At 37.9% G+C, this 26,685-nt stretch overlaps 1 protein-coding gene across 2 annotated transcripts in view; it reads right to left on the bottom strand.

The window, feature by feature from the left end:
• Positions 1-26,685, bottom strand: part of CDYL (chromodomain Y like) — a 105,250-nt gene that overhangs the window by 43,710 nt on the left and 34,855 nt on the right. For both annotated transcript variants that reach the window (XM_050323164.1, XM_050323173.1), the window contains exon 2: positions 12,913-13,579. In XM_050323164.1, coding sequence (XP_050179121.1) covers positions 12,913-13,579 — 667 coding nt within the window. The remainder of the gene's footprint in view (positions 1-12,912; positions 13,580-26,685) is intronic.

The raw sequence follows: 26,685 nt of genomic DNA, 5'->3' as shown, positions 1-26,685 counted from the left end.
CCTGTCCAGCTTCAAAGTATCCAATGTTGGGGAATCTACCCCGTCCTTGGGGAGATTATTCCAGTGGCTGATTGTTCTCATTGTGAAAAATTTTCCTCTTATGTCCAATCTGCCCAGGAGCAACTTTTACTCATTACCCCTCATCTTTTCCATGTGGCTCCTTGTAAATGGGAGTCTCTCAACACAGTGATGAGGTCTCCCCAAGCCTCTTTTCTCAAGGTTGAACAAAGCCAGTTCTCTCAGCCTTTCTTCACATGTCAGTTTGCCCAAGCACTGTGGGATAATGACTTCTCTATGTCGGGTGGTGATGCCCTTGTTGATGCAGCCCAGCATCCCATTGGCTTTCTTTGCCACAGCAGCACACTGCTCACTCATCTTTGAGCTGCTTGTCCACGAGGGTCCCCAGGTCCCTTTCCACAGAACTGCTCCCCAGCCAGGTAAATCTCAGTCTGTGCTGCACTCCTGGATTGCATTTTCCTTACATTTGTCCTTGTTGAATTCCATAAGGCTCCTGTTTGCCTGCTCTTCCAGCCTATCCAGGTCTTCCTGCAAGGTGGCTCTCCCTTCCAAAGTGTACACTTCCCATTCAGTTTGGTATCATTGGCAAGCACCATCAGGGTACATTTCATCCCATCATCCAGATCACTTATGAGGATATTAAACAGTGTTGGGCTCAGTATCAGTCCCTGGAAGGCCCCACTTGTGGCAGGCTGCCAGTTTAAAGAGGATCTATTTGCCACCACCCTCAGGGTGTGGCCCATCAGCCAGTTCCCCACCCAAAGCATGGGACACCAGGCTCAACCATCACACATTAGTTTCTTTAGGAGGCTGTGGGAAACCCTATTGGAAGACCTGGAGAAATCCAGATGGACAATGTCCACTGCTCAACCCTCACATTCACTGAGCAGGTTACTTGGTCGTAGAAGGCAGTCAGGTTTGTCAAGCACTATTTGCCCTTGGTGAATTCATGCTGGCTCTTTCCAATGACATGCTTCATCTGATCTGTGGTGGCTTCCAGCAGGATTCATTCCCTTTCCCAGGGACTGAAGTAAGACTCATGGGCCTATAATTTCCTGGATCCTTCTCTAAGCCCTTCTTATAGACGGGGTGACATCAGCCTTCTTCTAGTCTTCTGGGACATTCCTGATATCCACCACTTCTCTAAAATTATGGAGAGTGGCCTGGCAGTGACATCAGCAGCTCTCCTAACACCTCGGTGACAGTGTTCATTGGTGCGTGTGGGTCAAGGTCCTGTGACAGATCACACACTACCTCTTCCTTCACTAACAGAGGGTCTGTGTTTGCATCCACCTGGATTTTTGTTCCCAAGGCTGTGGGCCCAGCAATGCTGGTAAAGACAGAGAAGAAAGTATTGAGAACCTCTCTGCCTTTCCAGCACAGTTGGTGACTGTTCACTTCTGTTTAACAGCGGGCCAGTATTTTCCGGTCTGTTTCTGCTTGTTGTTTCTGTACCTAAAGAACATTTTCTTGTAGTTTTTGACATCTAGGGCCACTTTCAATCTGAACTGAACCTTTTTTTGTCAAGCTGCACCTCTGCACACCCTGGCAATGCCCTTGTATTTCTCACTGGGTGTTTGTCTGCTTTTTCATTTATGGTACGCTTCTCTTTGGGCTGTAAGCAGACTCAGAAGTTCGCAGTTAAACTAAGGGGGTCTCTTCTACTTCCCTCACCTTCAAAGGCCATGAATGGTTTTTGTGTTTCCAGAAGAGCGTTCTTGAAAACCTCCCAGTACTTGCCAGTTCATTTATTCTCCATGGAAGCTTCCCACAGGATCCTTCCCAACTGAGCTCTGAGTGGGTTGAAGTTTCCTCTTCTAAAATTTAAAACCTTTGACTTAGTACTAACCTTCAGCGTGCTCAGCAGGATCCCAGACTCCACAATATTTTGATCAGTGAAGCCAAGGATATCACTAGCAGAGATATTACAAAGCAGTATTGCATTTCATTTGCTGATTTGTTCTGTACAGTCATTTCACAGTATCTAACAGATGTGAACAAGACTGATTTGAAGTACAACAAACACTAGGCATAGCAGTGTTTGGACTTCACAGCAAATTCTGCAAAACCCAAATTAAAAAAAAAATAATAGCAAACTGATTTGCCTACCTTACCTCCTACAAAAACATTTTACTCCTAAATGAAGCCACAGTACAAATACAGCAGAATTACAAGAGTATCTGTGAAAACTGGACAGACACCAAGGAACTTACTGACCTATAAACAAAGTCTGTAAAAGCACACAATGATCATATAACAGTTCATATCACCCTGTAACCAACAGAAATCCTCCTTAATTGCTAAGGACTGCCAGGGATGCTGGAGTATCTCAGTTTTCATCCAAAGGCTCCAACAGCCTCCCCAGGGGCCTTCCCTAGGCCCTGACACAGTGCTACCAAACTCACAGCAGTGCAGAGGGAGAATCTACAATTGCCTCAGCATAACAAATTTTTCTTTTTAGATTCTTCAAAGAGCATAAGGCCTATCCAAAGAGTACATGAAGTCCTTATAAGAAAAAGATAGGATAATATTGAAGTATATTAAAAAAACCCAACACACAAAAGACTGAAGCATTTGAAAATGTGATCATCGAGGTTGACTAAGTTGTTAAAATATCATATTAGCTATATTAGCTAGTACTGACACTGGCTAAATACTAAAATATTAGCCAAGTATAGAGATGTTAATGTCAGGTCAACTACAGACCCACTGATTGAGAGCTTTATCCTGAAATAAATTTATTTAGTATTACTCCCAACCTTTTTAACTGGAACATAGGTAAGTATTTGCCCTATTTGTACTACATTACCCTATTAGTTTGTAATTTATAATACACAATAGTGTGGTAAGAATTTCTTCATATTGCATTTTAACTGAAAAGAATCTAGATTTTTTACTGTTTTAAAAATTGTGTATTACTGATATGCCTAAAATATCTAATAGAGAATGGGGTGCTCCTTAACATGTCATGCATCAATCACTAATCTACTAATATACCTTATTAAATTATGACACTTCAAACTGGACTATGCCAACAAAACAGTAACAGGGAGCCCCTAACTATGACAAGATATACAAGAGGAACAATGATTTCTTAAAGATGACCATTGTGCCAGAGCAAAACTCAGTTCTAGATAAGAAAGAACTTAAGAACAAAATATCTTAACGTGTCATTGTAACAAATCCATTTTCTTTCTCAAAGTTTCACAGTAAGCTGAAAAATACGGTTTTGGCTTGTATTACTTTATCAGAAGACTCAGTGCTCAGTCTTAAATGTTACCTCATTAGATCTGTATTTGGAAATGCAAAAAGAAACTTGATTTTATAAAATGTAAAGCATCAGCACTTCCCCATGAAGCCAATAAACATCATAGGTATCTAAACCACCTGCTGGAAGAAAAAAAAAAAAAAGCATAGTATTGATTTCTCATGTGTCTTAAAGCCACTCATGCTTGAATAGTTTTACCCATTGCTTTCAAAGGTGATTAAACATAATAAGTTTTTTGCTTTTCACATTTCCTTTACAGCATCTAAAGGGCTGTTGAATTTAGCAATACAGAAAGAGAAAGAAAATCTTTGAAATAAACATTTCCTCTGATTCTTAGGAGCAGAAACTAAATGAAGTTCAGAAAACTCTCCTTTCTGAGTATTCCTTCCAAAATAGGCCCTGGCTCCTGATCCATAGCTTGGGAAGGCCCTCCCCTTACTATCATTACTGTGTTGTACTACATGATCATTTGAGAAAACCCATCCTCTTACTATACAGTTATTACACATGACATTTTTTTATTAATGGTAAGATTTCTAATTTCTTAACCTTTATAATTTTTTTAAGTGGAAAACTTTGTACTTCCCACAAGGACATGGGATAAGAAACACTTAAATTTCTTTTTTTTCTCCCTCTCACATATTTGAAGAAGTTTTTTTGCTGCTCCATTGTTTGTGCTCAGAAAGATTATTTCTAAAAACACCTCTCCAACTTGACTGACTATACAGCGCCCAATAAAACTAATAGAACAAAAGGCATTGTTGATGTGAAAAGCAAAGAAACAAGAAAATAAAATGTCCCACTCAAAGATATAACTTGTGTTTTGAATAAACTTTTAAATATTTATAACAGGTTTTCAAGCTAATTGCCTACACACTCACAGAAGGTAAAAATAGATGATTCTCTAAGGAACACAGAATGATCTGTCATCCTTTGTATTCAGAAATTGAAAGAGAAAATCACAAACCAGACAGTAAATTGTTTGAAATACCCATTATTGCCATCTTGAGTTTGCCTGCTTGTACCAATATAAGAAGAAAACCACTATCTTTGAACTCCTTGCTGAAAGGGCGTTGCCCCAAACTGCCACAAATACATCTTCACACAATCACCAACTGTAAGAGAAGCCCTGACAGAATATTCTTTCCAGTTGTTGAAAATTGTTTTTAAATTAGCTCTGTCAATAAAATGTTATGCCCCATAAAATAAGCATTAGCTTTGCATTTCCTGTTGGTTTCAGCTCATTCCTGTATTTCTCAAAAGTGCCTGCTGAATTTGAAATCTGTCCAGAAAACCAAAGGATGAGAGGAGAACGCAACAAATCTGATTACACTGGAGTGGGGTTTGAGCCAACTATACCAAAGCAAAAGAGGATGAATGACAATTAGTATTTTTTACTCAAAGCATCTGAACTTTGTAGTATTTTATAATATAATTGTTTTATATAGTTCTCTAAGCAATTTTTTTAAAGGAAGGGTGCTTCACATAAGGATCTCAGCAGGAACCTGACTAGAGCTCCACCTTCTCACTGCTTTTCCAATGCCTATCCTGATATCTTAACAGAGCAATGGTTAGAACCTCTGAATGTCTATGCGATATAAAAGTAATTCTATAAATAATAGTTGAGTGAATTATTCCACAAATAACAGTAGCTAGCAATGTCAAAAAAGGTACAAAAATCACGGAATTATAATTTTCAAGTATGTCACCAAACATTTCCTTACTTCTGAAGAAAGACAACTTAAATTCTTTGTAAAACTATACCATTCCTATAAATATTGTTTATTTTCATTATCCTTAAAAATGCTGAATTTTTTTTAAATGGCCACTACCTCTTCTTCTCTTGGTTTCCAATATGTTTTACAAACAGTTCTCAGGACAAAATGGAAGCTATAATAAAAGCTGTTATCTTTCTCTTTTGAATTTGACACCTTTTGATTTCTTTAGATGTCTCCTTGACTTACTCATTCAATTCCAGAACAGAAATTTCAAACTACTTTGGTCATTATTTCATCATGTTTATAATGTGTTTCTTCTCCAACATCTTTTCTGTATTTCCTTTAGATACACGATTTTTTAACAAATTATTGAATATCCTCTTTGTTCCTGTTGTACCAGCTTTCATCAGTGGCTTGGCCCAGATTCTCCAACTGTGTATGCACTGGAAGTACACTTGAACACATCTCAGAAGGCAGCCAGCCAGTTACTCCATTCCCTCTCATTCTACCCCATCTCAAAACCAATACAGGAATTGAAGTTGAAATCCAAGAACAGTAGTGCCAGTGCATGGAAGACACTGTGCTGGCCAACACGTTACCTATGGATTCATTACACACCAAGCATGACTGAAGCGTAATAACAAATGTGTGTGTCAAACAGAAAAACCTTGAGAGCCTCTTTAGTCCAATATTAGGCCAAGTCTTCTTGGAGTTGCCCTTAGCAGTGTTCAGGCATTCCTATCTGCATCCCAAGCTAAAAATTCTGTTTAGGAGCTAGCAAGAAAAATGATCAGTTTTAGTTCTCTTCCTGCTGTTCATCACTTTGCTTAGCCTCCTGCTTTAGATATGCCCCTCTGAAGTTTCTGTTTTCTTATGTCTGAAGTAATAAAGTGTTTCTCTGCAAGTTTTGTATCTTTGCTGCTCACTGCAACATTTTTTTTAAAGAGATCACTAATAAATATAAACACAGATCCAAATGTTAATCTTCTGACACAACTACAGTGAACCACTAAGCCTACTCTGTTTTCCATCCTTCCAGTCAGTTTTTTTACCTGTCTTTTGAAGCAAAACTACTTACTTTCTTCAGTTGCCTCTTTCAAGGAATATTTTCAAATAAAATAGATGACAGTCTGTATTTCTTTATCTGTGCTTCACTGAGATGTTCAAAGAACTCTTAATACAATAGTAAGATGCTCTCTTCCTCTTCTTCCACATTAAATTTTAGAACTTCTCAGTTTTCAGATGTGTTCAAATATAGAATATTATAGGTCAAAGCACCAAGGTTTATGATTTGTCTTTCTTTCCTAAAGGTATCTAAAACATAATAAACTTTAAATCATTTTAAATTACAAATTTTAGTCCATTTTTAAATGGATTTTTGTATCGAACTATTAAGAATAATCTTCAAGAGAACACAGATTCATAATGACAACTGCCTTAGGAAACATGCATTCCATCCACTTCACAGCCTTAACGGAGATGGGAGATGAAACTTTTTTAAAAATTGAAACAGCAAGGGACACAAAAAGTTGCTGGTTACTCTGCCAGGCACTGCAAAAGGCTTTTAAGTATTTCTGATTGCGCTTCACATTTCAGCTGTATTATCAAAAACTGCTCTGAAGTCCTACAATTTTGACAATGTTGGATGAAAAAAAAAAAGTATCTAGCTCAAAAGTCTGATCTTCAACACATTTTCTCTGTGTAGACATATGCAAAGTAGGTTGAAAGAGAGCCCTGTAAAGAGAGCCTTTGCTTCATTGTGCTTCATCTTTCCTAAGTTTTGACACAGCAGGTGTGACAAACCTGTCCTCAGAATTTACTTTTGTCCCATGTTGGCACATGTGCTGTAGGAGAGCATGATGGCTGATCATTATTGAGCCCATCTGAGCAGTCGGTCATCAGAGATTTAGCCTCCAGACTCTCAGTCCGTGTAAACTGATGTAATGTCAGTAAGAACTGAACAGCTATGAGTTTTATGTTTACCAGTGAGCCTGCAGGTGTGATACAAATTCCAGTGAAAATAACAGAGGAGTTTTTCCATCAACTTAGGCTGAGGTTTTTATGTCTGAACTGAGAATTTACTGAAAAGTCTCTTGCCCTTTTTTTTTTTTTTTTTTAAAAATATGTTTAATCCAGAGTTTCCTGTAAAGGTTTTTCAGGGACAGAATCAAAATGAGGAAAAAGTATGTGTCTGTTTCTCTCCCTAGGGACACTTCCTCTCCCTTACTGTCACTTCCAGAAGGCTTATAAAAATAAGCCTGCCTTTAAAGGAGCAGTTGGTTGGGCTATCTCTCTCTCTTTTCTCTCTCTCTCTCTGTATATATATATATATCCCATACCTGGAATTGGGGAGGGGAGGAAAAGGAATGGGACCACTCTTTTTCAAAGTAACTCCATATTACACTAGCTGTATCAAAAGTCTACACCAATGTAACATCCAACTGAGGCATCTCTGTTCCGAGTTCTCAGAAAACTAAAGCAAACCCTAGTTTTAAGCACTTAAATCCTTATTATTATGATAATCAACTGACATAAACCAATATGATCCTGAAGATGAGAGATTTTCACAGTAAATTCTCAATCCTGGAGCTCCATGTAAAGTAACAACAATGTGTACTATAAACTGCACAAGCAATAGGGCAGAGAGGAGACAAAAACCAGAACAGTATGGGGTAACAGATCAGTTTTCCACATGATATAGACCATCCAGTCTACCACACTGCTTAACACTTGCATTTATACTAAGCCAGAAAATACAGATAAAAAAGAAATTCACAACAATTCAGAATATTATTTTAGTTTAAAGAACCTGAAGAACTTGAAAATGACTTTGCAACACAGAAGCAAAATTTGATGTTAGGTAAAATGTTGTAATACGGTGTGAATAATAATGTGAATTAAGAAATAAGACTGAAATGAAATTTCTGGATTAAAAACAAGCCAAAGGTACCTTTAAAGATGATTTAATGAAAACTGCCTTACTCCTTACTCTTGGTGATTTGTTAAATGCATATACAACTGAAGATACACTTCACACTACAATTTCACACTGCTGCATTTGACAAAGAAGTTTAACCAGTAATTTCATAAGTTAAGAGGGCTTCGCAAAGGACTTTAACCCATTTCATAGGCTTTTGTTTGCACTAATAAAATACTTGGTTGCTTTCCAGATCACTCAGCAGAGATCAATCCACCATGCAAGTGCAATGTACAAACACACTAAAAAAGGAAGTTCCTCTCTTATTTTGAATCCCATTTTACTGCATAACCAAAAAGAAAACCCCAAAAACCCAACAAACAAAATGAAGGCTCAAAGCTGCTTCTGTCCTTCCAGGATGTGAAAAAGAAATCCAAAAAAACTGTAACACATCATCCCGACTTTCCTTTAGTCGTATTGTCCACTCTAATTCAAACAGCAATGAACTGTAACTCTCCATTCTGCTTTCTGAGAGGGTTATATGTATGACTTGTGATCCACCTGGACAATTATGTGGTTCACACCCAACACACCTTTGTCAACTGCTGTGCTCTTCCCATGGGACTCTTGAGGGTGGCCCATTACGCTGGTGACAGTGGACTGTTCAGCATGTAAAGTCCAACACCCAGGCACATACAGGGAGAGGGAAAAAAATAACTGGGAGATTTTGGGAGGGAACTGTGTGAGCTTCCATCACCCTAAGGAACAGAGAGGAACAGAACTCCTTTGAGCTTGGTTTGGTATCTTATTGAAAATGTATGTTTCTGCTCAGTTCCAGTTGCCTCTGTAATCCCTTCTACATTTGATTCCTGTTGAGACTAAAGCTATCAAACACTTAACCAAACAGACACTATTTTCCTTTGGTGTTTGAGTGGATTTTTGGTTTTCCAAATCTATGTATTTTAATCCCATAAGATGCTTTGGGGAAAGGAGAGAACAGGTAACAAAGAGAACATAAGTTCAATCTTTTTTCTTTTTTTTAATGTCTGGTTTTTCTCTTGGTGACAAAACCATTGGTCTGAGATAAAAATAGCACCACTATCCAAGTGAAAAATCAGCAGACACCCTTGTTCCTTGTAGGGTGATACATCACAAACATCTTTGTATTATTAGTCTGCTGCTCCTGCGAATTATTCATCTGAACTAATACGGGCAAGGAGGGAGATGCTCTAATGCCACACTGGTGGTGCTTGTCTGTCTAACAAGTGATGTAATTCACTGTATTTCTTGTATTTCTTCTCTTCCTGTATGTAAGAACCAGCCTGCCTTATTCTAATTATAACAACACATGCAGCTAGATGTGCTTTTCTTCCTCATTTTATACTTTGAGTTTTGCATGCCTTTCTGCCCAAAATCTCCCTTCTTGTGGCATTTATTCTGACTTGTATTCACATGTTGGACATTGCTACCTAAATAAAAACTGCAGCAACTATAGGCTTAACCAGAAAACAACCAAACAAACAACTGGAATTTACCAAGCAATGGTATTCACCTGGCTTATGGTCCTTTCTAAAACAGAACTTCCCTGGATATTATGAGTGTACTGTGCCTAAAACATTTTTCAATAATATTTCAAAGCTACTTTTTAATGCCATTTTAATGAAGGAAGCTTTCAAAAACTTTAAAGGTATCAAAACCTATTGTTAGACATGAGGCCACTTTTTGTCTTGCCTAGTTTTGAGTAATAGGCATTGACTGTAGATGCCACCAAAAACTTTTCCACAATATTTCAGTTCTTTGATGTTTTTCTGTTTCATTCATTTAAATTCAGGATTGCTTTCATCAGCTTTTAGTAACAGCTAATGATCACTACTTTAATTATAATTTAAACTTAAAAACCTGGAAAAAGCAAGGCTGGGGAAAACAAAGAACACAGTAAACAATGAAGAGTTTCACCATCCTGAGCTAGGACTCAAAAATCAACACAAGTCACACAACTCAAAAGCAGACATAGCAGTAATCTCAAAATTAGGAACACTGTTTTCATATTAAAATTTTAAATTATTTTTCCAATATTACTTCAAAAAATCTAAATCTGTTTCAATTTAAAAAGTCGAGTAAAGTTTTTTGAAGTGTAATATGCATTTTTCTAGAATCTTTCAAAATTATGCTTAACAATGGGTGATTTCTGTTTTGATGAACTTGGTTTACCAATAAAAATGTCTTGATATAAAATTCCTAAACCAGTTCACGTAAAAAGTTATTTTTCAAAACATGCTTTTGTCTTCCTGACAGCATCCTCCAAGTGGTAGTAAAAAACTAAACTTAAAACTAAAAGAAGGTGTATGTGGAGGAGGTGGGAAGTTTGGAAAGAGTGCTTCAAATGCCAGATCTATCATCTGTATTATTAATATGTCAGATCTGGTGCATATGAAGATGCATTTCTGTGCAATAAATACCTCTCATGATGTACGAATCCTGAGGTAGTGCTGAAAATGTGATGAGGTGCCAATTTAAGAAAGAATGAATGTCCTGAGTAAGGAGCAAAACAGGATCCTGAACTGCAACAGCCCCATGCAGGGGAGGGAAGCATCTATTTACTACATTTTTAATGAATAACAGTGTGAAGTTAAAAATAAGAACAGCAAAGAGAAGAGTACATCTTTAATGAAGAGGCAGGGAATGTGTCAGCTTAAAAAGCTTCAAGGCTAGGCGAGCTCTAGGACACAGGGCTGTTTCTCTTGGTTTCTCCCTAAATAAAGGTCCACTCAGGCCATGCATAATATCTGAGTTGAAGCCTGGGCTTCCATGAGGAAGATATCAGTCAAAGAAATCCTGAAAAGCTAGGAAGAGAGAGATGTCAGAAACAGATGCAAATTATTTTTCTTTTGCAACTTTGTGTCCAAGTTTTATCATCACAGAAATAATGTATGATTTGAATGTTAAGCCCAGAAGTGTTGCAAGTGAGCACAACAAAGCCCTAATAATGCTATCTAGCATCCATTTCCCAGCAGACTGCACAGCTCAGCTTGGGGATTGGCAGCGGTGTATCAGGACAGAGAAGGAAAGCCTCAGTTAATGTACTGATATGCCTCCAGCAGCAGACAGAAGGTGGAACATATTGCATATGCTTCATCCACCACGTATTGTGACTATCTCCTTGGCTCTCCTTTTTTTGATCTACACCTTAAGATCTCGTGAACACATTAAGTGTGAGAAAAATCTCATATTGTCATCATCCCTAGAATCAGTCGATAGCTTTTATTGTTAGTTGCCCAGGCAAATGCCTAAGAAGAGTTGAAGGAAGTGGTGGCAGTTGAGGAAATTTTAACACCTCAGTGAAACAGATAAACAGATAAATGCAACTCAGCTAATATCTTCTGTGTCACTACCACTCCACCTCTTTCCACTTTCCCTTGATGCCATGTAGCTGGGCTTTCGCCATACCACTAATATCAGAATAAAAGGTTGGTGGAATGATTCATTTGATCTACCTAAGAAGGTCCTTCACATCCCAGCTTTTTTTCCTGGATGCAACGAGGCAAAAACCCCAGCATGCCAAAGGCAGCACTTATTTATCATTACATTAGGAGCACCATCATACTCCAAAATGCACATTAATTGTCATAAAACCATCACACGTGAAAATGCACTCCTCTATCTCACCTACACAGAGAATTACATCCTGGCATCTCTTGCATCTTCCCTTCCAGCTTTGTTTACATCCTTTGAGATTTACATTCCTTCTTTAGCCCATGCAAAGCAAGAGATATTCCTGGCATCTGTGTGTCCATTACCATGGTTACCTAGTTCATCTGCAGCAAAATGGGTTGGTCCATGACCTGACACTGCAGCTCCAGGAGTATGCCCCTCCCTTGTCCACCGCTTTCCAACCTTTCCCGCTGCACCTATTTTTTCAGAATATCTCAATGCAAATGACAGTGGGGTACCCAATACAAACTCTCCCAAAGTCTTCAGCACATTTTTCTCCCTACATAGTGTATCTAAGGGTGTTTTTTGGCAGGCCCAGTCCCTGCAAAATTTCAGGCAATTTTTCCAGCAAGCTGTCATCAATAGCATACTTGCAGATCTTACCCACTGCATTTTAATTTGTATTTACTTGCAAATTTTACCTTGAAAATTTAGCCTCAAAAGCATGCTTACAAGAACGTTTGTGACCACACAACTACCTGGGTCTGTCAGGGAAGAACAAAGGTTTGGGTCATAAGAATGAGGTCCTAAACAAGGGTCTTAGCTGGACCCGGAAATGAACAGCAGTTCACCCAGAAAAGCAGTTTGGGTTTCTTTGGCATCACAAATTTTACAGCACAAATTGAATTAACTGTCATCTACTGAGATAATAGCAAGCCAGGCATCACTCCTAAATAAGTGCTCAATATCAAATGAGGTACAAACAACAAAATATTGATAAAATATAATGAAGACAGATTTCAAACCAGGCAGGAGGCATATGTATCTCCACAACTGGCTCAAATGTTCACTGAAACAAAGCTTATCAACTTTGGTTTTTAAGCAACACCATTCTCACAGGCTTTTTTCCAGGCAATATTTATAGCAAAGTAGATATGTAAACTGCTATGAAAAATTCCTGCTCACACCATTCATCTGTTCCCATAATTAAAGTTTATAGTATTCACACCAAATTTGATCTACTTAAATAAACTTAAAGCAGTGATGTAATCTCTGGAAATGGTACACTAAATATGTGTACCACACAACGTCAAGGCAAACATAGATGTATCTTATGGTGACTCTGAAAACACAAATACCAATGAAACTCTGTGAGGAAACCAAAAGCTGGTAAAATTCAAAATGGCTTTGTAGTCATATAGTTATGTAAAATAAAGTTGTGAAGTTCTCCAGACTTGATTTAACATGGCTGAAACAGAGTGGGCAATTTGCATCTCGGCAGCAAAAAAAACCCAGTCAAATGACAAACCAACACAAAAATGACCAACTCATACACCTACCTTTTCCATTTATTGTTAATGCTGATGCAATTGTGGCTGTTACTGGCACTGGCAATTGTGGCACTAACGGATGTATCCTTGGTCGGCTCCCCATTCTAGCACGCTCTGCACCAGGTCCTAATAAAGCTCCCACCGGTTTTTCTGCTGCTACTTCTGGTGCTACAGAGTCGTCTTGATCCTGCTCTATATGGTCCATTTTATCCGGGCTTTCATTCTGGAAGCCATCAACTGTTGTCCGACTCTTAATTGGACTTTTGGGCACTAGGATTTTAATACCTGATTTTGCGAGGTCCATATTTTTCCGTCCAGAAAGAGATGGTGAATTGTTTTTCCGGAACTTCTGTGTGGCAGAAAAAAGTTGACTATTTTTTGACTCGTGTTCTTTACTCATAACTAAAGATTTAGAAGATGTCTTTGAAAAAGAACTATTGGTAGATCTAGAAATTTGTTTTCGGGCATTGTTTGGAGAGGTCCTGTTTGTCCTGGTTAATGTGCTTTCTTTCTGCTTTTCGTTGTGGCGTCTGTTGAACTCATGTATATATTCCTCACAATTAACAAGGTGCTGTTCTGGCTCCCAAGTATCATCGTCACTGTCGTATCCTTTCCATCGCACCAAATACTCTGGTTTTCCCTTCTTGTTTTTCCTCTTGTCAACAATTCTCTCTACCTGTTAAAAAGGAAAATTAAACATAAGACACAGGCAGATACACAACTCAAGGGAGCAACTTGCATGCAAATAATTCTTGAAGTTAGACAGATTTTAAAATACTCTTGTAGCTCTATAGCTTACAGTCTTTCACTGCTGAGTGGACACTCCTCTCTTTAAACTTCAGATTGTTACTTTCATCTCAAAAACATGTTCTAGAATACCAAAATTGTTATTCACTAAGTATTTTGCACACACAAGAATCTGAATACGATATATTAAAACTGACAATCAGCACTGGTCCCAGTGAAGCTCTTGAACCATCTTCAATGGGGATAGGATTTCCCTCTCTGAATACAGAGGTCATGTTTAAATATGCTGTATAAATACAGTGTGTTTACCTTACAAAACTTATCAATTTGATACTGTTTGAATAATTTGCTTGCTTAGCATAAGGCATAAGTGAGAATCTCTTACTTACAGTGAGCTATCCTTTAGCTACCAGGGACAATATAGAAGAGCTCCAGCACTGGGGCAAGAAGATTTTTTTTTTTTTAGAGTTTTTTTGTGAAAACAGAGAACATTTTGGTCAGAGTTTTTGATACACATACTTGAACAAATTACCATGCCTCACTTATCTGCAAATAGAGATGATATTTATGTCACAAGTATTAAGTATGCACATGCTACAACTGTATGTCGGACCCACAGCCTGGAGGAATTCAAGCACTAGGGTAAAGCAGACAGGGCAGACAGCAGCAGCTGCAGGGACAGAGGCTCATGCCTAGGACCAAAACTCATGCCAATCATGCTAATCCTCCAGAAAGGAAATTCTTTTACTGAAAAAGAGATATAAATGCAAGCCTAGTCTCTAGGATTTCCCCTTTTTATTTCCTTTTTCCTACACAGACTGATTCTTCTGGTAAATCCTCCAGTCCACTTCATTTCACTTACGGGACCAATACAGCTTTCTTACCCACCTATCTCTTCTTTTTGGTATTACAAATTAAAGGGGGGAAAAAAAAAAAAAGGCGGGATTTGGGGCTATCACTTATTAATTCAATTCCCAGCCCTTCACGAACAAAGATCATACATAGAAGCCAAGATTACACGTACCTAGAAGAACCTCTGAAGAAACAGTAACATTTACTGCAGTGGCATTAACGAAATGGAATCGTTTACAAGGATGGAAGAAAAATACAAGTATGTGTGGTGCAGATATAAATGGTATGTGATTCATTACCAAATCACATCACTGCTGACAACAGATTCCTTAAGAGTGCACCTCAATTGGCATGTGGCATGCTATCATAACGTACTCCCTGGTTTTCAACAGTGAGGTTAAATGACTATTATTATAATCTCATCAGCAATATAGGGACATACCCTACAACTGCGTTTGACTCCTTGCAGGTGTTCTACTATGCTGTCCTGTCATTAGGATGTTGCACAGCTCTTTTTGCACAGGTCTTAAAAAAACTCCACCAAATCAACAACACACAAATAAAAATCAAACACAAAGTAGCTCTACCTTTGCCTTGCTAACGACTTGAACAGTTGAATACATTTTATAGAGAGAAATACAATATAAATTGTCCAAAGTTTATTTAAAATCTTAAATACATTAGAACTATTGTTATTGTAGTTCTTTAACTTTTTAGTAACGTTACTGCACTTAAAAAAATATGCATCTAGAAAAAGGAAACTTGTTTTTTCCATTAACTACTTCAAAACATCTTAGAAGAAAATATAACTCCAAATAAGAAAGTCACTGTAGAAAAATATGCCTTCAAAATTTTTGTAGTGGAGACTGAGTAAAAAGACCTTCAAGTACTAAGGCAGAAACGTTAAATTAAAAACTAAAACCAAACTCATTAATCAAACTTCATATCTTGTCAAAAAAGCAGTTACTGCTATAGTCTTGCTTATCCTCTCTGCCTCTCTTGACCTTCTAAAGTAGATTTTAAAAACACAATTCTCAGAGACTAAGATCTCTACTACTAGCAAGGTAATTTTATTTTCTAGTAGGAAATCTTTGTAACAAACAGTATCAATTACTAGGCACAAAGTTCTGCTACAGTCTTTCAACAGTGAAAGGCCACCCATTAAGGGCATGCCCTTTTCAAGCAGGAAGTCATCCCTCTTGTCCAAAAAACCAGGCACCTTGCCGAGATAACAGATGAACTCTAGAACAGGAGATGCAAAAATCCATTCTTAACCTGATGATTTATGGAGCAAACAGAAATGCATAAAGAAAACCGTTATATTTAGCTGTATTGTCCAAGCCTGCAACAAAACCTACTTTGTCACTTGCTCTTTTTAATTAAAAGGAGATTTTTTCTAACCCTTTATTTCTTCTTGAATACATTTTTTATTTTATTTATAACACAAAAATTATAGCAATTAACATGTGATATACAATTTATCACACAGCTTCAGAGCTTTACTGAGGGACTCTTTTTGGATTGCTTCAGTTTGATTAGTCTGACTCCCCTAGAAGCACTTGAAAAACTGCTCAGGAATATTCTGCCTCAATACTTTTGCTGACAATAACAGCTACATCCAGATTTGGGAGCAGGAAACTGGAGTGCTTACAAAATGCACACAGAGCTTAAGTATAGAACAAGAACAGGAATATCCATCCTGAACTAGTGGTTTATTTAAACTGTTTCATGGTAAAAACAAAGATTACAAACTTGTGCTTCTCTTCTCCTACTGAAAAAGAAAGGTTGTCCAAACCATCCACTTCTCCTTTGCTTTACAGTGGTGACATGACATGAAATACAACACAAGACACCTTAAAGTCTGATGTTAGAAGATACCACTGATTTACATCCAAATATTAAAATGAAAAAAGAGATTGTAACTCAGTGGGTAAAAAGATCTCCATCCCTTCTTCCTGACACATCAGTCATGGTGTGGTTTGATCATACAGCTACCCTGTTGGAACAGCAAGCCGCATCCACATGGACAGTATTGTTTCTCCCTGCTATTGCTGCCCTGGAGATGAGCTCATCTTATGCCAAGTCAGTTCAGAGAGCTGGAACCTGGCAGAGTGTCCCTAACTGGCAGGAGAAGAGCAAGACCACATCCTTTGCCATAATCACACCAGAAACGCTGACAACAACTAGTTTGTGGCAACTACCATTTCTTCAGTGTCCCATGCCTTCCACCATGGGGCAATATTTATTTTTAGTAATTAAAAGGTTCTGTACTGCAGGATTTGCCACGCATCATTAGTTTTCAAGTGTTGTAGAAGAATCAAAACAAAATAGAAAATTATATATAAAAAAAGAAAATACAAAACAGGTGTGAGGGAAAGTTATCAGGCAAACTATCTGGGTGGCAAAAAAGTAACATTTCCCAGTTTATTTTAGCATACTAAGTTATCACTTTCCCCACCTGGGCAATAATGATCAATGACACTGAAAAACTCAGCCAGCAGAAGAACTGACAGAAAAACAATGAGCTGCTCAGAGGTATAATCCAACAATGGTGAAATGCACATATTAAAATCCCACACACCACAACTATAGCTGAAATGGTAAATTTCCCTTCCTTCCATGAATGTGGCGAAATTGGTTCGTGCTTGCTTTCTCTCCCTGAGGATTTTAATAGCTTTTATTAGCAAAATATACTGCATTTACACTTACAAAAAAACCCCAAACAAACAGACAAGAACAAGATACATTTGTAGGTTAAACTGCTATCTGACTACAGCTGCTCCAGGTGGAAATGTCAACACCGCAACTCCTCCTCCCTGTCCTGTGCTCAGAGACAACAGCTCCTCCCCATCTGTCACAGCACAACTTCCGTAATTATTCCCTAATGTAGTTCTGTCAAAGTGACCTGGTTTAGATATTAAGAATACCTGAGCTAATGTAGGCATCCTGAAATAACTGGTTTGGAGAGCAGCTGCATATGCGTATGTTCTGACACATCTAAGAGGACTGCACCTTTCAGCAGAGGATAACAAACACCTGTGTGCTGGACAGGTCCAGTAACCTCTTGGTCAGAAAAAGGACACCCATCCTTAATGCCTGATGAAAGATCTTTAGTTCAGGTAAATAAAAGTAAGCAAGAAATTCAAAAGAACTTTCTCAATTTAAAGCGTTATAATTTGGTCACGTTCGTAAACTCTCTGTGTAATGCTTTGTGTGTTTGTGTGTGTATATACACGTAAGTATGTTATACATATAAAAAGATCATACTTTAATTTAACAAAACATTTGAAGAGATTAAACATAAAGTACAGCTGTCAGGGGGTGGGGAGGCAACAAAAACCAGAATGAGCAAAATAAACATATGTGGGCACGTAAATATTCAATGAGCACTGCCTTGTTTATAATAAATCCCTTTTGCATTCCCATTACGTTCCTTTCTGTCCTCACATTCATATCAGGCTAAATTAATCTAAAGTCAGTAGAATAGAATCTATTTGAATTTATCTGTTGTCTGTAAACTATAGAAGGCCTTGTTCTGTTAGCTGAAGGCTATGTTTACACTAGTGTTTTGGTTCAGAGCAAAAGTGCAATTTAGAAGCAAATCCTTTTCTCCTCTGCACTATTCCTGCTTACTGTGCAATGGTTTTGCTCGCAGACCAGTTTTGGTATCTACGATGTGGATTCTTTATGGAGAAATATAAACTAGAAGTGGAAATGTACCAGTGTAATGGTGTTATCTGTCATGTTTCAGCCCCTAAGGGGACACACAGATCCAAGCAAATAACAGCTCCGAACAGTTTCAACACACATAGTAGCATGGATATTTGATCCTGAGAGGCTCCACTAAATCTAGTCCAAAATAAAAGTGCTGCACAGCAGAATATGTATGTAGAGGTGAGGGTCACAGCACCAACTGCTTCACTCTGCTGATTTTCTCCACTTATTACAGAGCCAAATTACTGCTATAGTCATTCCCCAAGTTAGAGACAGAAGCTAGAATACATGCAAGCCTTATGTTACACACATTTATGTTCTACAAGTGAACAGTCACCCCTGCTTAAATTGGAAACTGTTCCGCATACAAATGGGACTTAGATGATCATCCATAAGCAGTCAGCAATGTTTATGAGTGATTATATCTTCAATTTATTAAAATCTTACAGAAGTCAATGATAAGCAGTATTCTAATACTTCTTATTCTAAATAAAATGAAAGCATTATACATTAAAAAAGCAACTCATATATAGCAGCAAACAACACAAAACCCACTAAATACTAAGTTTTTCTTGAAGTAAAAGGAGAAAATAGTTTTGGGAAGACAGTTATTCAAAAGACATCTGATGAGGATATCAAAATACACTTAAGGTCTGTAAAATGTGCACTAAAATCTTCAAAGCACATCTCTTATTAGAACATACATGATTTCTAATAGTATGACTTAAGGTCAGGTCAGAGTATTTCTCACTGCAGTTAGCATAGCACCAGCAGGTAAATTTTAAAAACAGCTTAGCACATATATTTAGAATATCAAAATCACAGTATTGTATGGGTTTGGTTCAAATGGAATAGCTAAAAAATTACACTAGGGTATCATATAAATCCAAGAGTTCATCTTCACTGCAGTTCCATGTTGCTCCAGTCAGGCTAGCCTGGGAGTGAACACGTAAGCCTGCTGCCACATGCTCCTGGAGCTGACTGATTTGATTAGCAGAACAGACTGATTGGATTAACAGTCGATGAATTGTTGTAAACTGAGCTGCTGCATCCTTATGGCATGACTGACCAGAGTGTCTGTACAGTACAGGACTCTCTGGCCATCATGACGGCTGAATTATATATATATATATTGCTCTGGAAGCCAGAGCTGTACAAAATAAATGCGGATCAGATGTGGACAGATTATTGCCTTTCTGTCAAATTAGCTACAGCGGATGATACAGCTTTGTGCTAGTTTCGTGACAGCTCTGGGATGAAGGATGATACCTGATCCGGCCCAAAGCCTGCCAATACAAAGTTCACCCACTTGACTGTTTTCAGGCAGTCGGGACCAGCAGGATGAGCTCATACAGGATCATCCCTTCACAACCCACAACCACTCCCAACCTCCTTTTGAGGAAGTAGTGCATGCAGGGAGGTTGGAACACATTCAGATCTGTGAGCAGGAGTCCCATAAAGGGTTAATACACTTCCCATAGTCCTTCATGCTAGCAGTGCAATAAAGAGAACTCCATAGCTCAACCCTCGCTTAAAAAAATTAAATAGCTATGCTAAAACAAATATTAAGAATTTTCTTTTTCACAAGTTCTATTTCAATCAAAGACCAGCCATTCTTTTAGGATTCCTGGACACAAGTCATGCAAGAACTAACTTGGTGGCTATCCACAACATTCAATTAATATATTGGCCTGCAGGTCATAATTCACTTTTTAATTTACCCTCTGTATAAATTTCTAATCAAGTTGCCTGTAAAATCACAATTGTGTCAGTCAAGCTCATTATTTATCATCAACTTTAAGACTTACATCCTTCCATGGTCTTAACAAAGACAATACACAAAATAATTTAATTACTGCATTCTCATCAATGCCAGTGATTCCAGGGAATCACAGCTATGGTGCATGACATGCCTGGCTGCACAGCCAGCTCCTGAAAAGGCACAGAAAGTTTTATTCCTTGTACCTACATTAAAAAACCAGTATCACTGTAGGTGCAACACATTTATGATCCATTAAAAAATACAAATCACAATCAGGAAAAAAAAAAATCTTTCTAAGAAGTCTTCTCCGTAGAGGACACTAGGGAAACGGGTGTGGGGGGAGGACCTGTGATACAGTCACTTTGCTTCAGAGAATTAACTCCCTGGGCAAAACAGTTTGCCCGAGATTTCTCACAAGTCACCACTGATGATGGATGCTAAAATATCGGCATCACAGACCTTTCCAGATACAATTTACATAGAAATAATTACAACAGTTGTGATGGAAGTTACAACCTGCTGCAGAATTTATCAACTGCTTTGCTTTACCCTAATTATAGTTATCTAACTATTGCAAGAGTGGTTAGAAAATCTTAGTCTCATCAACTCACTGTTCACAACAGCTCTAACCTTATATTTACCATAAGGTAAGACATATATACATTTTCCACTTTGCACAAAAGCAGAATTAAAGTACATGCAAACCTGTTAATATCTGTACAAATATAATATAAACAAATGCCTGCAACAATGTATTCTTACCAAACATGCACTGGTTTTCCCCTTTTGAAATCAGAACAGGTTGAATCAAATAGGTGTATCACCTTAAATGGAAATGGTCCTGATCAGACGAAACTATTACAAGCCACTAGCACTGGATTTAGGATATGCATTTTTGGCAGCCAAAGCTATTACATAAGTATTACTGTGTTATTAAGTTTTTAAAAATTTTTCATTACTAGTTACTACAAGATTTCAGCATCACCCAAGATAGAATGCCAAAGGAAATTGTTCCCATCTTCAATTCATTTGTAAAAGCTATATCTCAGGGAAAAAATCATCAACGTTTTTTTCTCAGAGGTAAATATTTTGTCTGCACTTGCCAAATTCTGTTGCTTGTATCTCTCCATTGCAGTCATGAAAAGTGAAAGTCCCAAACTTGGTGCTGCCAACACTTTGCCAAAGAATAAATATAGAAAACCAAAATGCATATTTATTATTGGCAAATCTGGCCACATGAAAGGAAAAACTCTCACCTAAAGGTACCCGTATTTTGGGTGTACTGACTTGGAAGAATGTAGCAATAGTCTAAAGCTACCTCACAACAACAAGTTGTTGAAGTAAGAGCTTCAACAGCTCGACAACTATTTACTTACAGGATAAGGCCAACAGAAATATTGTTACTTTATCCTTCAGGTAGAATAATACAGAGTAGCAGATGAAGAATTTGTCAATATTAAGCATCAAGACAACAGACTTTCAAAGCAGGAGAAATTGGATCTTCAATAGTGCTCAGTTACAAAGACTATAAAGACAAGTGACTGATAAAGATTCAAAATATTTTATCTAAAAAGAATATCTTGGAGAGAGAGTAGGTCATAACAAAACTGCACTCCAAATGTTAAAGAACACTTTGTCACAGCTAAGCAAACTTCAGAAATAGGAACTGTAACAAGAAAGAGGAGCAGAAAAATCACAAGACAGTTGCAGAGTGAACTTGGTATGCTGTAGTCTATTTAACAAATTTCACTTAATTCTACAATAAAACTTTCATCTACCAACACCAAACAAGGCTTTTCAGCAGCCTACTGCTTGCAGAAGTAACAGTGACAGGTCTGCTACTGTAGAACACCTGACCAAACCTCAGTAAGAAGGGACATAGACCTCAGCTCTTAGCAGCTTACTCAATAGCAGTCTCTCCTTCCTTTTTTCTCCTGGGGGTCCTGGGATTTTAATTTTAAATATAGTAGTCACAGCTTTTTCTGGAATCACTGGATCTGGGAAGGCACGATATGCACTTACGGCCTCCTACCTGGCTCCTCTCACCCTGCCACTGAAAGCTTATTTCAGTAAGAAATTGGGCTTCTGGATACAAGACCAGGACTGCATTTTCATTTTCAAATACAATATAATATAATGGCCAGTCTTCACGAGCAAAGATCTGGGGAAGGTCTTTCCACCTTCCAGCCTGCGCATTGGATTTTTTAGGTGAGACACAGTGTGCACGGAACTGAGCCCACCCTTTAATCCTAAGGTTCATCTGCTGGGGCCAAGCAAGCTTGGATGGTGGCAGCGAGGTCCTCAGGACGTAGATGGGTTGCCTTTAAGGGCTAACGAGCTCCATCTGCCCGGGAGTGTCCCTGACCGGGAATCGAACCCGGGCCTCGGCGGTGACAGCGCCGCGCCCTTAACCACTAGACCACCAGGGTCAAATACAAACACACTAAACAATTCCACACAGTTAAGAGCAACACCATTTGCTGGCTCTTTCTGTACTCCTTACCTCAACAACATGTCCTAGAAGAATGGGCTACATGAGCACAGGTCCCTGGTTGCTCTGCCTGCAATACGACTTCTCTCAATACTTGATCTAACCCCAGGTAGAAAAGCTGGTGATATGGAATTTTCCTCTAATTAATCAAGCTTGCACAGCTGCCTCTTAGTTCTGACATCCTGTTTCTTTATGGGATTTATTAGTAGACGAACTATTTTTCCAGACGGAAAAAGGTATTTCTCTGTTTCGGGGCTCAAGTCCCTCCATCTCCCCACCTTTTAGTCTGAACCTAAACTCATTTCCTATTTAATACCAGTGCAGCTTCCATGACTGCACTCTCCCATTTTCTTTTGTAACCCAGGCTGGGGGGTACAAATAAAGATGTGGTGTTGCTGGTAACTCTGCTTGTCAAAGATTCTTCCAACTTTTAAGGTTTTAAAGTTTATTTCTAAACCCAGGGAAGTTCTACAATGTTTATCCAGTGTGTACCTTCCTAATAAAATTATAAAAAACAAGACTCAGAGTACATACAAATAAGTTACAATCATTGCACTTAATAGCTTTTTACTAGGCCTGTACGTTGCACATAATTAGTTTTTTACTAGGCCTGCACATTGCTCATGACTAGTACAAGTTTTGCAATATGGTACATGTTCAAATGACTTTCTTATTTCACCAGTATTTATAACGTTAAGGAGTTCCTAAGCCTCATCCTTCAAACATGTAAATGAGAAATAAAACTAACCTACAATGTATCACTGCTTTTAACATACGCATACATCCTGTTTGGGATTTAATACAAACATTGCATGAAAACATATTTCCAGTAATTCCAATTTTCATGGAATGCATGCAATGCTTTAGGCATGATACATATATTTTAACATCAAGTCACTAACTACTCAATTGATATTGAGTCACTAATTACTCATTGATATTAAAAGTTCTGAATCAAAGGGACTGATGACTAAGGCTGTTTTTTATTGTCTTTTGAAAATATGCACTGTCTTAAGCTCCATTTGCTTACTGATCCTATCCACTGTTGGTTCGTATGTGCATACGAAAAGTAACAGACATTAGTTATTAATCTGATTACCCTGATGTTGGTTGATAAAACATGTTGTCCCATACCAAAATCCTTCATGCTTTGCCAAGGACAGCAAACAGCATAAAAAGCAAAGCATTTTAGGCTTGAAAAATGGCATCTTCATTAACAGCAGCTTGTGTTGAGGTAATAAAACTCACTTTTTAATAATTCAGATTCTTTTTAAAAGTTGAGTAGCAGCAACTTCTCTATGTTAACTTCTCATGGTTAACAAGAATTTCTGAAGTAATATAGATATAAAAACCTTCTTCATAAGTATCTTCTTTTTCCTATCTCTGAAATGAACTAGAATAAGGAGAAATACATGCAGTTTCCAGAACTGGATAATAAAATAAAATAAAATATAATATAATAAAATAAAGTTATTTGTTACTCAAAGTACTTCTTCTGGAACACTATTTTTAACCAGAAAGCATCACCTCAACATTGGCTGTAGCACTGAAATAGCCACTGCACTCCTGATAAAACACTTAAAAATTTTGCTCTGTAAGGTTACAACACAGATACGAAAGCAACCTGAACTATTAGTACTGCAGATTTTTGCCAATATCCTTTAAAGTCAGTGAAGAGCCAGAGATTTTTCATAAAAACAATCACAACTGAAATCTCCATTTATGCCGAAATGGCACAACACCACCACTTGCTAAAGTCCCTCCTACAGAACAAAGGAACCAAGAGTTACCTTCTACAAGCACAAATGTCCTTTTCTATTTGCATTCCAGTCTTTCCCTCTGCACAGATGTCATAAAAATAATCTGCCAACTGTCTACTATTACTACAAAAATACTGTAAGTAAACTAACACGTGCTTTTTGCAAAGGAAGAACATATATTTCTGTATTTTCCACCAGATATGGATACTGTATTGGCTTTTGGTGCATCTGTACTCACCTACCGGACTCAATTTGTTTTTGGGAAAACAATAAAATCATCTCTCATGCTATCTCCTTCACTTTCAGTTGCTTTTTACTCCTTTTCCTCTGTCACTGTGTGAATCCAATACTGTTATTTGCAGTGCTTTTCCTAATCCCACATCATAGTTTGCTCTCCAAATAATGCCTTGAGGATTATTTTCCTCAAAATTTTACACTGTAATGGCATATTAAATCCTTACTCATTTCTCTAGTTTCAACACTGAAGTAATTTGTAGAATACTCTGCAAAATAACACTATTTAAAAAAAAATAAAATTATTGTGTTCACTTCAATCTATGCAGCTATTTGTGGCAGGGAAAGTGCTCATAAATAAGGGGGTTTTTATATAGTAAGTATTTTAAGTTAGGCCCAAATCTTTCTTTTTGCCTTAGTTATATGTACTACTTCACTGATAAATCTCAAATTGTTATTTCTATACTGTATAGGCTATAGAGAAAAAGTGACTGATTCACCTCTTCATTTATGAAATAGACAAATTCACTAATTTGTGTGTATGAAGAATCAAGACTTAAGCATGTAATACACTGGCTTCTATTTTCCCCTTCACTATGTCTTTTCATATTTAAAGTCAGTCACCGTAATCATGGACACTTCTACTTAAGAGCTGTATTTTGCATACAACACCTAAGCATTACTGCTCTTTCTCCATCGAAGAAACCTGCTATCCACAGTAACGCCACAAAAAGGTAAAAATTCACATAAAATTACCCTCACATTGCAATATAAGCATTATTCATGGATTGCCTGCACTGAGAAGTGGTCAGCACAGGCCAGTGTCAACAGTGGGGAACTACCCTTCAGGAACAGCTACTGCCCCACAAAACTTCTTTGCTACAGAAGTAATGCCAGTCAGTTTCTTTGCACAAAGAAGTCTGCATTCCAGTTCAGGGAATGCTCAGCCAAGGTCTAGCATGTCTGGTCTTCCAAACTTCTAACCTTGGTAACCATCCCCTCCCGCCTGCCTCCACAAAATAGAAATAATTTATTTAGAAGCAAGTTACCAAATTCTATGAATATGGCATCATACTTATTTTATCATAGCACAGTTACAGTAACACTGAAATATAGAAGCATTATTTTGCTTTCTTTCAAATTTGGCTGGAAGGACAAGTGAAGTTCCTTTTTCCCTATAATGTTTAGCATTGTTACTGCATACTTATACTGCTTACAAAGAATTTATGTTTGAGAAGAGTCCATCTGTTTATAGAAATAATCACATTTTTAAAACATTTTGAATTCAGAATCTTCATTAAAAACAGATACTTTCCCTTTTTTCAGGTGCTGCTAATTAATCTACTCATTTGTTGGCAATGCCCAGCATCACCTGTAAATTGGAAATAGGTCATAATTAATTTGATTATATCTTAAAGCATACGTTTAAAAAAGATCTTTGCATATAAAAAGTCTTTTGTGACCATTTTGGATAGCATTTTTAATACATTAGCACCATAACGTACAGATAGTACTACTCAGCATAGAATTTCATCTTACCTCTATAGTTACTAAAAACTAAACTAATTCATATTGCTACTGTTACAGCGGTGCTCTAGAGAACAGAATTTAATCTCTGAAACAAATGCACCACTATAGATGCAATCCAAAGCACTAATGAGTGTGTAAAAGGATTTCCTGTAAACCATGTCCAAACTGCTGCAGTTTGTCGTGAGGCTCATAAGACTGCATCTTCCACACATTACTACAAACATTCAACTTTTTCCTTGTTATTTTTATAATCAATAATCAGTCACCAAGTTCCAGATACACGGGTGGATAAAGAATTATCTGGATGGCAGCAGGCAAAGAGTTGCCGTCAATGGCTTGATGGTCCAATTGGAGACCAGTGGCAAGTGGTATCACTCCGAGGTCAGTACTGGGGCTATTATCCAACATCTCTGTCAGAGATATGGCCAGTGGGATCAAGTGCACCCTTGGCAAGTCAGCCGACAACACCAAGCTATGCGGTGCAGTTGACATGCAGAGGGCAGGGTTGACATCCAGAGGGACCTGGAACAGGCTTGAGAGGTGGGCCAACACAAACCTCATGAAGTTCAGCAAAGCAAAGTGCAAGGTCCTATACCTGGATCAGGGCAATCCCAGGCACAGCTACAGGCTGGGCAGAGAAGTGACTAAGAGCAGCCCTATGGAGAAAGACTTGGGGGTGGTTGTTGATGAAA

This window comes from Myiozetetes cayanensis, unplaced genomic scaffold (genome assembly GCF_022539395.1).
Source record: "Myiozetetes cayanensis isolate MyiCay16 unplaced genomic scaffold, myiCay2020 scf1, whole genome shotgun sequence".
Taxonomy (NCBI): Eukaryota; Metazoa; Chordata; class Aves; order Passeriformes; family Tyrannidae; genus Myiozetetes; species Myiozetetes cayanensis.
Note: the sequence above shows the minus strand (reverse complement) of the source record. Positions and strands in the feature narration are given on the sequence as shown.